Here is a 13,376-nt window from a genome sequence, read left to right on the forward strand (position 1 = left end):
CCCCCCCCCCCACAAATATATATTCCTAACAAAGACCTTTCTGCTATATTTGACATTTGCATATACAACAAACTGCCTGCTAGTGGTCTTCATATGAATAACCAATAGGCTCCCCAAACTAAACCATTTCCAACACTGCCCTCCTTATTTTCCCTCCCAAACCTCTAACCCTTCTCATATTCTTGGTCTGCTTTGGGGGAAATCTAACCAATTTAAGCCTTTAGCAACTCTTGGTTGGCATATTGCAATAGCCTCACGATTGGTCTCTCTGCTCCTGGGTTAACGTCCCTAAAACCAATCTAACATACCAGAGATCAGCAAACTCTTTTTGTAAGGGGTCAGATAATAAAAAGTCTCAGTTTTATGGACCACATGATCTCCTTTGCAACTGTACAACACTACTGTTGTTGCCCAAAAGCAGCCATCATAATATATAAATGAACAGTATAGATTACAAACTTTATTTTTGTTTTTGAAGATTTTATTTATTTGACAGAAACAGACAGGGAGAGAGGGAGCACAGCAGGGGGAGTGGGAGAGGGAGAAACAGGCTACCTGCTGAGCAGGGATCTCAATGTGGGGCTTGATCCCAGGACCTTGGGATCTTGACCTGAGCTGAAGGCAGACCCTTAACAACTGAGCCACCCAGGTACCCCTAACTAAAACTTTATTTACAGAAATAGGTGGCAGACATGGGCCATAATCTTCTAACTCCTATAAAATACTGTTTTCGAACTGCTCTTAATACTAAATTTATCATGCATATAACCTTCTTAAAACCCTTTAATAATTGCTGTGTTCCTCTGGGCTACCTTCACATCTCAAATGTACTTTAACTTTCATACTCATATTTAGAGGTTATTTATCTTTCCCTTATATCAGAAAGTAAACTCTCTGTATGTAGAAACAATGAGGCTTAAAATAATGTCACTGAGTTCACTACCTATCAAGAACTGTGCGAAGGGTTTTACACATACTATCTTATTCAGTACTCAAAACAACCATGAGGCAATGAATATTATTATCCCCATTTTACAAATAAGGAAACAGAGCCACTGAGCTAGTAAATGAGAGTCAAAATTCAGTACCACATCTGATAGGCTCCAAAGCTAAACCTGCTATTCCATTGTATAAATTCTATGATGTATAAAATAAACTATCAAAAAGAACCTATCAGAATAACTTAACTAGAAATATAAATGGAATGTCATCACATATAATCTTAGTACTGTGTTTCTGAAGCTATTTCTTAAACTAAAAACGAACTTTGCTATAGTATACATGATGAGGTAAACCACCATAAAGTAAGATACATTCATCTCCATTATTTCTACCTGTGCCCTCAAATCATATTTTGAGAGAACCCAAGAAATAATAATAGTCTTGAAGTGAATTCATTTTACCTTCTGTCACTGGCTGAAGTTTGGAAGATCGTTCTGAATCCGGAGAGTGCAGAGGTTCAGGCTCTTTCAGACTTTCCAAATGCATAAAAGGATCATAATCTACAGATGCCAAATCAGAGAGGCTCATTGGAAAATACCTTGGATTGCTAAAACACTGAGCTCCATAAACACACCCGTGTAATACCTGAAAGAATGAGGGGAAAAACACGGTTTTCCTTTTCAGTGAAGATAAATAAGATAATAGGAGAAAAAGGTCAACTGGTAGTATAAGAGCTTGACAAATTTTTAAATATTTTAAAACTCAATTCTTCAAGGTAAAATTTAACACTTCTTAAAAAGAAGAATGAATAAAATTTAACTGATGATTCTCACATTCAACAAAGATTCGACTCCTTTCAAAAATCTGCAGTGAAACTACTGTGTCTTGTACGATGAAGTTTTAATTATCCTTAAGTACTGTAAGATAAATCTACATTCTCAGAAAATACCTAGCTCTAAAAAAATAAAAATGCAATACTAAGAAATGTGATTTCTGTTTTAAAAACTGTTGGTTACCAAATAAACAACAAAGCAAACAAGTTGACCTTATAAATGCAATTGAGGACAGATTTTTCTATTTTATCATTTTCTGCTCCTGTAGCATGGACTGGCTGGAGCAGTGTCTTTAGAGGTAAGGCCATGATCCAGTCCAGAAGGCACAGAAGTAAGGATACCACCAACTGTAACAACAACAAAAAAGATAATTATTATTGTAAACTCATAAAATAAGATCTTAATATTTTTAGCAGAAATTCACCAACTTATTTTTTGTCTTCCAAAATTTATTTCAGGACCTATCAACCCTAATTCTACCATGAATATTTACTTAGATCTAACTGATTCTAAAATATTGTATGTGAGTATTATTGTGGGTTTCTTCCTTATATTTTAGAGCCAGCACAATGAAACCTTAAACATAATAGAGACAGAACTGCCAAAATTACTTTAAAATTACTATAAAAACACTGAGCTTAAACGAGGACATCAATTAGTTGACTATTTAAAACTGTTCAAGGAATGGAACACAAATGAAAGGTCTGAGTTCATATATACTACAATCACTTCTACATTCCTTTTAAAGAACAAAAAGAACCAAAAAAAAAATCACAAAACTGATATTCTCAGTATAACCAGAAAACAGAACATCTAAAATTCAAATTATCTGTAGGTAGAAAGTACACAGCAAATCCCAACAAGCTTTTCCCCAATCTCCCATTACAAACTTCCATGAAGAGCAAGGGCAGTTTGGGAAAAATTGTAAAAGAGAGAAAAGAACCAGGTACAAACCAGAAACCAAGCCAGAAAGAAAAAGTCACCCTAAGTGTGAGAATACTGAAAAAATGTACTGGTAGATAGATACTGAGTGGTTAAAAGGGACCTAAAAGTACACACACAGGAAAGGTAATGCTTTGGGGGAGAAGAATGTTAAGAAGGAATAGGGAGACATCCTGTGGAAATCATGTAGTAAAAAGAAAAAGCAAAAAAGAAATTTAGGATCCTGCAAGACTTAAATTTTAAAAACTGTGGACCTGGGATGGAGCCCCATGTCGGGCTCCCTGCTCTGCAGGGAGTCTGCTTCTCCCTCTGCCTTTCCCCTGCTTGAGCTCTGTCTCTCTCAAATGAATAAACAAAATCTTAAAAAAAAAAAAAGCTTAAAAAAAACTGTGGACCTATAATTTCTCCCCTCCTTAAAAAGTATCATCCAATAAATTGATGGTTCTTTAATTCCTCTCCTTAAAAAGACAATAACCACTATACTTTGTTAAACCATCAGAAGAGGGAGCTCTTGAGGTAGGACTCTTGTAAACCACCCAAGTCACCAATCTTGTCCACAGAAATGAAGTAGTCTTCATCTATATAAAAGTATTATAAAAAGAAAACAAAAAATGAGAATCTAAGAAATTCAGCTAATGAAACCCCCACCCAAAAAAACCAATTATGAAGCAGAAGAAAACTACAACACAACATTCTAATCTAAATTATCAAACAGCATTAAGATATGGGGGACAAAGAAAACCCCATCTTAAATCAGAAATTAAGAATTAAGAAGAAATAGACCAAGAAAGGAAGAATTGTTTCAAGTCAGGAAATGAAGTAAAAGGACAAAATTTAGAAATGAAGCCTAAATGATAAATGCCTAAGGAAGAATAAATTTGAAAAAACAAAAACAAAATTTAACACAGGGCATTGAAGAACAGTGGGATAACACCTTAAAAAAATGAGATTTAAAAAAAGATAAAAAGCATCAGAGAGAAATGATTGAAACAGAAGATAGAAAAAGAATATCCAATTTACATATAATTGGAGTTTCTGAAATATACATGTTAAAAAAGTCCACCAGAAGCCAGGACAAACCGACCTGCAATAATCAACTCTAACACATATCCTGATAAAACTTTAAAAGTGAGACTTCAGACATAAAGAAAAAATATCCTTAGGGCCTCCTGGAAAAAAGATGAAATAATTTACAAGGGCAAGAGAATAAAACTGGCATCAGACTTCTCAAAAATAATGCACAAAGCAAGGCAACATAAAACAAAAACAAAAAAACTTAAGGAAGGTAAATGTGAACCAAAGGATTCTACATCTAACCAAGATGTTTCTCAAGTGTCAGGGTTACAGAAGAAGTTTTAAATATACAAGCACTCAGGGAATTCTGTATTCATGAGACTATCTTGAAGAATAAAGATGAACTTCATCTAACCAAGCAGTTGACTGAGAAAGTTCAGCAAGAAGAATGGTGAGTATCTGATATATTTAGTTATAGAGCTAAGATAAAAAAAAAAAAAATAGGGGCGCCTGGGTGGTGCAGTCGTTTAAGCGTCTGCCTTTGGCTCAGGGTGTGATCCCGGCATTCTGGGATCGAGCCCCACATCGGGCTCCTCCGATGGGAGCCTGCTTCTTCCTCTCCCACTCCCCCTGCTTGTGTTCCCTCTCTCGCAGGCTGTCTATCTGTGAAATAGATGAATAAAATCTTTTAAAAAAAATAAAATAAAGGTAGAGATTACTGCGGAAGAATCATTCATTATATGACATATGCTATATGTTATATGTAGAAATAAAGTAAAAATGGAGGCGACAAGAAAGGAAAAATAAAATAAGTTAATAAAACATACAGGCAACAGATAGAGGAGATAAAGGATACCATTTAATAATCACAAACCACATAAAAGGTGTTTTAAAAAATAAAGACTTCATTAAGAAAGCAAGGCAATAAAGACATTTTAAAAAGGTATACGTAGAAAAGTAACCAAAAGAGCAAAGTATAAAATTTCCTGAATACCAAAAGGAACTTAAAAAATAAAAAAGGAAATATATCACGTAGAAAAAGAAACACAGAAAATGTAATATGCAAATTAGAATTTAACCCAAAAAGCAATAATGTTAAAAGTTGCAATTCAAAATGAAGATAAAACATTTATGAATATCTATGTATCAAATAACATAGTGACTATCTTTATAAATATTACAACAGATACACGGAAATAGAGAAACATTAAGGAGACTTTAACATACCACTCTCAGTATAAGACAGATCAAGTGGACAAAATACAGGCATACTTCATTTTATTGTGTTTTACTTTACATATACTGCATTTTTTTAATAAATTGAAGGTTTGTAGCAATCCTGTGTTGAGCAAGTCTCTGAGCACCATTTTCTGACCGCCTTTGTTCGCTTCATGTCTCTGTGTCACATTTTGGTGATTCTCACAATATTTCTAACTTTTTCATTATTCCTATGTTTGTTATGATGATCTGTGATCTTTGATATTATTACTGTAATTGTTTGGGGGTGCCACAAACCATGTCCATATAAGATAGCAAACTTACTCAGTAAACGTGTTTTGACTGCTCCACTACCCAGCCCATCTCTCTTCCCTCTCCTCCCTATTCCTTGAGACACAACAATACTGAAATTAGGCCAATTAATAATCGTACAATGGCCTCTAAGTGTTAAAGTGAAAGGAAGAGTCACATGACTCTCTCTAATCACGAGCTAGAAATTAAGTCTGTGAGGAAGGGAGCTAGAAATTAAGTCTGTGAGGAAGGCATGTCGAAAGTCAAGACAGGCTGGAAACTAGGTTTCTTGTGCCAAACAGCCAAGTTGTGAATACAAAGGAAAAGTTTTGAAGGAAAGTAGAAGTGCTACTCCAGTAAACACATGAATGTTAAGAAAGTAAAACAGCTGTATTGCTGATATAGAGAAAGTTTTATGGTCTGGATGGAAGATCATACCAGCTGCAAAATACCCTTTAGTCAAAGCACAATCCAGAGCAAAGCCCTAACTCTCTTAAATTCTATGAAGGGTGAGAGAGGTGAGGAAGCTACATAAGAGAAGTTTGAAGCTAGAAGAGACTGATTTGTGAGGTTTAAGGAAAGAAGCCATCTCCGTCAGATAAAAGTACAAGGTGAAGTAGCAAATGCTGATATAGAGGCTGCAGCACGTTATCCAGAAGATTAGCTACACTAAACAAGAGATTTTCAATGTACACAAAACAGCCTTCTATTCGAAGATGCCACCTGGGATTTTCATAGCTAGAGAGAAGTCAATGCCTGGCTTCAAAGCTTCAACAGACAGGCTGCCTCTTTTGGGAGGGGCTAATGCAGCTAGTGACTTTAGCTGAAGCCAGTGTTCATTTACTATTCCGAAAATCCTAGGGCCCTTAAGAATTATGCTAAATCTATTCTGCCTGTGCTCTAACATGGAACAACAAAGCCTGGATGAATCACATCTGTTTACAACATGGTTTACTGAATATTTTAAGTCCAGGAGCTCTGATGGAGATGCAAAATGACATTAACGTTGTTTTCATGCCTGCTAACACAACATCCATTCTGCAGCCCATGGATTAAGGAGAAATTTTGATTCCAAGTCTTATTATTAAATACACTTCATAAGACTACAACTGCCATAGATAGTGATTCGTCTGAAGGATCTGGTTAAAGCGAATTGAAAACCTTCTGGAAAGGATTCACCACTCTAGATGTCATAAAGAACATTCATGATTCATGGGAAAAGGTACAAAATATCAACATTAACAGAAGTTTGGAAGAAGTAAGAGAGTCCAAACCTCATGGATGACTTTGAGGAGCTGAGGATTTCAGTGGAGGAAGTAACTGCAGAATTGGTAGAAATAACAAGAGAACTAGAATTGGAGCCTGCAGATTTGACTGAACTGCCACAATCTCATGATCAAACTTTAATGAATAAGGAGTTGGTTCTTATGAATGAGCAAAGAAAGTGGCTTCCTGAGATGAAATCTACTCCTGGTGAAGAAGCTGCGAAGACTGTTGAAATTACAACAAAGGATTTAGAACATTACATAAACGTAGTTGATAAAGTGTTTGAAAGGACTGACTCCAACTCTGAAAGAAGTTCTATACCATGGGTAATACGCTATCAAACAGCATTATATGCTACAAAGAAATTGTGGGAAAAAAGAGTCAGTCAATGCGGCAAACTTCCTTGTTGTCTTATGTTCAGAAATTGCCACAGCCACCCCAACCTGCAGCAATCACCCTGATCAGCCATCGACACTACGGCAGGACCCTCCAGCAGCAAAAAGATTACAGTTCACTAACAGCTAAGATGATGGTAGCATATTTTTAACAATAAAGTATTTTTAAATTAAAGTATATACACTGTTTTTTTGGGCATATTGCTACTGCACACTTAATAGACTACAGTGTAGTTTAAACGTAACTTTTATATGCATTGAGAACCAAAAAATTCATTTGGCTTGCTTTACTGAGTTATTCACTTTACTGTCATAGTCTGAAACCAAACCAAGTACCTCCAAGGTACTTATATAGGGTATGCCTTATATAAGGTATGCCTATATAATCCATATGAACAAGCTTATTTGAGATCTTCAATAATAATACTTAACAGTATTAAAGAGATCTTGTCAACAACAGAGTCTGAAAACAGTATAGAATCTAACAAACAGACCCAAGTAATTTCAGAAATTGATTATTCACTAAAGGGCAAAATGGAACTTGTAAATCTGGTTATCCATTTGGAAAAATAACAAAAACTGTATCTCTATCTCAAAACATAAAGAATAAACTTCAAATGGACAAGGGATAAAAATGTAAAAATGAAACCATACAAGTACTAGAAGAAAACATGTGTGAATTCCTCTTTATCTAGTTACAGAGAAAGGCTTTCTACCTATGACTGAAAATTCAGACACAACGAAAAATAAATCAACTACATAAAAACTAATTTTTTCCATGATTCCCTACAAGAAACAATAACAAAAGTCCACCATAAACAAAAGCAAAAGACAAATGGGGGGAAAAAGAAAGTATTTGTAATATATATCACAGTTAAGAGCTAATATCCCTAGTACGTAAAATTTGAGGGGCAAACACTAAAACCTGACAAAAAATATAAGAAGATATGAATAGATGGGGCGCCTGGCTGGCTCAATTGATGGACCATGTGACCCTTGATCTTGCGGTTGTGAGTTCAAGCCCCATGTTGGGTGTAGAGATTACTCAAATAAATAAATCAATCTTAAAAAAAAAAAAAAAAGGAAGAGGATATGAATAGACGATTCACAAAAATAAAATTAAAAATTAGGCCATCAGTAAACAGGATATTCAACTTCACTTATTAAAAGAGAAAGGTAAATGAAAAGTACAGTGAGATTGTTCCATCACACTGGCAAAAATTTTCAAATAAGACACACTGTGTGGTTGAGACTCTGGGCAAACACACAATTTGCTTCTGGGAATGCCAATATCGACAAAATTACCCATCTGTTTACCTTCTGACCCAGCAATGCCACTTCTAGGAATATACCCTGAAGACACATTCCATTATGCAAAAATATACAGGCACAAATTAGTCACTGCAGCATTCTTTGCAATTGCGAAATTCTGAAAAAACCTTGTATGTCCATACATAGGAGAGTGAGTTGAATAACTACAGTACATTCACACAATGGAGTAATAATACTATATAGGTGCAAAAAGAACATGGAAGATCTTTATGAATTGAAGTATTGTGAATTGCCAGGATATCCTGTAAGTAAAAAAATCTAAAGTACCAAAACATATCTAGAATATGGTATCCCTCAACAAACAAGGAGAAAAAAAAAAAAATGTATCTGCTCATTTGTGCAGAAATAAAGAATCGATAAAGCATAAACTAAAAAAAAAAACAAAAACAAAAACAACAGGAACTAAACACTAAAATTTATGAATACAAACTGAAAAAATTATCTGAACTATATTTCAAATGAATTCTATAATCACACTGAAGTGAGGCTAAAGGAAGGGAGGAGTAACCTAAATAATTTTTAAACACAGCTTTTGAACTATACACTCTCTTGGTAATTATATACAGGCATAAATATATTCTGAAACTGCTTTTTATTTTTCTAAACCTGCACAAAGAAGTAAATATACTGTGGGTAACTGTCGATAATGGGAGCTAGGTTCTCCTCATTGGGGCAGGTCATTACAAATATGTAAAGGGGAGGACAGACAACCTTGTGTTGGACTGAAATCAGAGGTGTCAAGGTAAACTCACGGTGTTTTAATACACACAAAGAAATACAGATATGCATATATTGCATATACATGTAAAATATGTATTACATATTTGTGTGTATGTTATGTATTACTTGTTTTTTAGCTCTGTCTGGTCGGAGAGCCTAAGAAAAACACAACCCAATGACAATGTAAATACTTAGTTCCTAGATCTTTGAGTTCTTTGGGGAAATGGCTAATTCCAGTACTGGGGCAAGGAAAAATACAAGATGAGTCTGAAAAATTCTCTGGTGACCGAATTTAAGGAAATACTCAAAGAACAATGAGGAGGATATGATAAAAAGGTCAAAGAAGCCAATTTTAAGGGCATTCCCACTGGCTAAATCTGGAACATTTTGAGCTTTGAAATAATGATTATAAAAACCTAAAGATTACAATCCATTGCATAAAATAAGAATGATCCCACAATGATAAGATGGATAGGGGGTAAGAGAAAGCTCTTCCCTATCACAGAAAACTAATGAATGTAAAAGTAATGACAGAATTAGGAAATCACCATTTGGAACTATCGTAACATTTAATTCTGGTAAGAGTTACCAATGGCTAGCAAAACTACTTAGTAAAGGTTTAAGGAATAATAGGATATTTATATAGTCTCAAAGTGTCTTCCTACAAGATACTTATTAATTGGAAAAAGTAACATTGCAGCCTGGCTCAAGCTCTTAGCTGTCCCTCACACCTCTGTGACTATCCAAGCTGTGTCCTAAAAGGGTGGGGAAATGCCAATATACGTATTCAGGCTCCTGAAAGACTGCTAATTGCCTAGCCCTTCAGCTCCCTGATGCAGGCTGACTGGAAGGCTGACTTTCAGGAGCAGCTGGGAAAGTTGGGGTATTAGCTATGCAGTCTAGCCCCTAACAGAGAGATTGAGAGCTGGTTATTTTTGCTTACTCGTTCTGTGCTAAGCCAGAGGAAACAGTTGCTGGAAGTGCTGGTGCAAACAGAACCACCACGGTTTTGTGTGTTTCTAGAGAATTCATGAATGCCAAGTTCTGTCCACTCCCAGAACTAGGTGATTTGGGAGCCACTCACTTAGTGTTGACAAGCTCCTTCTAGGGAAAAGCTGGAGACCTGGTTTTACTGTTGGAGCCAGACAGAAGGAGAATACAGGGGAAATGCCCACTGCTTCTAACGGGCTTTCAGGAGGACGGCAGTCAGCACCCAGATGAAGGCTGATTAGAAGCTGAACCCTCAGGCAGTAGCTGAGAATATAGGCAGTCAAACCCTCTACAGGGAAAGAACGCCTGTTCCCTCTGTGAACCCTGAGCGAATAGCGATAGCAGGTGCTCACACTCTTGTTAACAAGTGCTCCTTTGTTCCCTGTTATTCTATGGGACGTGAATATAAGCCCTGTTGGCTTTCAGAGCCAGGTGATTTGGAAGCCCATCCCCGGGGTGGCAGACTTAAAAGTTGGGGTGCTAGGTGTGTGATCTAAACCCTTCTCTCCTCAGAGAGACCCTGGCAGTTGGGGGTTCTCTCCTGATTGTGCCAACAGTGGGGTTTATCGCAAGAATGTGCCTCAAAGTTTCCTACGTATTGTGATGTGGGTATTTTCTCAGTTGCCTGATGTGGAGGATCATTCAACTAGTTTCTGGATTTCTCTCAGAGAGAACTGCTCCATGTGTAGCTGTATCTTCGGTGTACCCACAGGAGGAAGAAAATTCAGGAGCCTCCTTTGTCTCTATTTTGGTGACTCCCTGCTCTGTTATTCTTCAAGGTGCTCTACCTTGCTAATAACTCTTCTTACTCCGTAACTTCTCCTTAAGGGATCATATATATTCCCATAGTTTAATACTACTCATGCGCTGATGATAACAGTAATTTTGTTTCCAGCTTCAAATTTACTACTTTAGGTATACAGAGTTGGTTCGCTGGTGGTTTTACTGGGCAATATTCCTTACATGCAACACAATGAACATTGAAATTCATCTTTCTCTACCAACTCTGCTCTTCTGAGATTTCAACCATTATGATTAAGAGATGGTGACACTGAGATCAGGAGAACAGAATGCAAGACTCGATGTGAAAATGGAAAGGAATAAAATTATTTTCAGAGGAGATGAACAGAATCTAGAGCAGCCTTGATTAATAGAACTTTGTGCAATGATGGAAATAGTATATATTTGTCCATGTGGCTATTAAGTACTTGAAATTTGGTTAGCACAAATAAGGAATTAAAATTTTAATATTAATTTTTAATTTAATTTTATTTAATGTCACATGGTTAATAGCTACTATCCTGGGCAGCACAGGTCTAGTGTCTCTATAACATGTTATGTACAATGCCTAATATATAAAAAAAAAACTAACAGACATATGAACAAACAGGAAAATGGAATCCACAGTCAAGAGGAAAAGATTTCAATAGAAACAGACTCAGCAATAACTCAGATATTGAATTTAGCAGACAAGGACTTTAAAATAATTATGATAAACACGTTAAAAATCTAAAAGAGAAGACAGATATAACTGATGAAGAAATGCAGATTTCCGGAAAGCTATGGAAACTATGAAAAGAACCAAACAGAAACTTTAGGCTGACAATACAATATCTGAAATAGTTAAAGGAGTCTCACAACGAATTTACTGAGGTAAATGCAATCCTGTAGAACTTTTTGGGGCCAGAGGGTATGACTTCTTCTATGTGCCATAGCTCTATTATACATACTCTCCTTAATGGAAATTTCATTATTTTCTACCAATAACAGCTATATAAAGATGTATGGCTGCCTTCAGAGTTGATGAATTCCTCAGAATTACTAATTTTCAGGCATAAACAAGACCACAATTTGGCAGGATAAAGTGAAATAATTAAAAATGAACAGAATATTCTGCAAGGTTCCTCACAGTCCTGAGATTCAAAGACTTTATCAAATGACCATGATTAACTTGAAATTTGAACTAAAATATAATTTTAGTTACACTTAACGTAAAGATATATTTCACATTACAGTGATTTTAAGCACAAAATGAATTAATGTTTACCATGTAAATATATATATCTTTGCAACTTTAAAATATAAATATTTTACTAAACACACATTAAGTATCAAACAAAATTTCAATTACCCTCTTATCCATTTCATAAGATGAAGCTTCTGTACTTGGCAAAAGATGGGTAATGGTGGCTATTAGGATCTGTCAGCAAAGAAAAAAAAGTTCAAAATATACTAAATTAATGATGCACCCTAAAACTTAAATGTTAATCGTAAAGTGCTATAAAATCTGTTGATGAAAGTTCATCCTAAATACATTTTTAAATCCTAAATACATTAACACTGTTACTTCAAAGTAATTTTTAATAGGTAAGCTTTTCAAGTATTCCTAACTATCAATCATTTATAATCCTCGTATGTATGGAACCAAAATCATATAAACTCTGTCAACTATAAATGGATTTCTTACAAATTCAATTCAGGAATCAATATATATAAACACGTATAACATATGTTCATAGAAAAATGAGAGGATATAGATGAGCAAAAAGATTTATAAAAGTTATTTGCAATTCTATCACTCAAGAAATCTATTCTGCTCAACAAATTAGTTAGAAAAGGAATGTACTTCAACATAATAAAGGCCATATATGACAAACCAACAGCTAACATCATACTCAATGGTGAAAAGTTGAAAGCTTTTCCTCTAAAATCAGGAACAAGACAAGGATGCCCACAATTGCCATGTCTATTAAGCATAGTACCTGAAGTCCTACCATAGCAATTAGGGAAGAAAAAGAATTAAAAGGCATCCAAATCTGAAAAGAAGTCAAATTATTTGTTTGCAGATGACATCATCTTATACTTAGGAAACCCTAAACATTCCACCAAAAAAGTGTCAGAATTAATAAATGAATTCAGTACAGTTTCAGGATTAAAAATCAGTATACAAAAATCAGTTGCATTTCTATACACTAACAAAGAACTGTCAGAAAAAGAAATTAAGAAAGATATCCCATTTTCAGTAGCATTAAAATCAATGAATCAATGAAATACTTAGGAATAAATATAACCATGGATGTGAAAGATCAATACATTGCAAACTATAAAAGACAGATGAATGAAACTGAAGACACAAATAAATGGAAAGATATTCCATGTTATAGATGGAAGAATATTGTTCGATTGTTCATACTACCCGCAGTGATCTACAGATTCAATGTAATCTCTAACAAAATTCTAACAGCACTTTTCTCAGAAAAAGAAAAAAACTATCCTGAATTTTGTATGGAACCATAGAAAACCTCAAAGAACCTACAATCTTGAGTAACAACAAAACTAGAGGCATCATACTTCCTGATTTCTAGCTGTATTATAAAGCTACAGTAATCACAACACAGTACTAGCAGTAAGGCGCTGACATAAAAACAGGTAC

General features: G+C 35.2%; 1 protein-coding gene across 2 annotated transcripts in view; it reads right to left on the reverse strand.

Annotated features, from left to right (window-relative positions):
* The window catches only part of RALGAPA1 (Ral GTPase activating protein catalytic subunit alpha 1), a 252,075-nt gene that overhangs the window by 100,212 nt on the left and 138,487 nt on the right, over positions 1-13,376 (reverse strand). For both annotated transcript variants that reach the window (XM_040620839.1, XM_008694072.2), the window contains 3 exons: positions 12,075-12,143; positions 1,988-2,122; positions 1,404-1,587 (listed from right to left, as the gene is read on the reverse strand). In XM_040620839.1, coding sequence (XP_040476773.1) covers positions 1,404-1,587; positions 1,988-2,122; positions 12,075-12,143 — 388 coding nt within the window. The remainder of the gene's footprint in view (positions 1-1,403; positions 1,588-1,987; positions 2,123-12,074; positions 12,144-13,376) is intronic.

The sequence above is a fragment of the Ursus maritimus genome, unplaced genomic scaffold (assembly GCF_017311325.1).
Source record: "Ursus maritimus isolate PB19 unplaced genomic scaffold, ASM1731132v1 scaffold_36, whole genome shotgun sequence".
Classification (NCBI taxonomy): domain Eukaryota; kingdom Metazoa; phylum Chordata; class Mammalia; order Carnivora; family Ursidae; genus Ursus; species Ursus maritimus.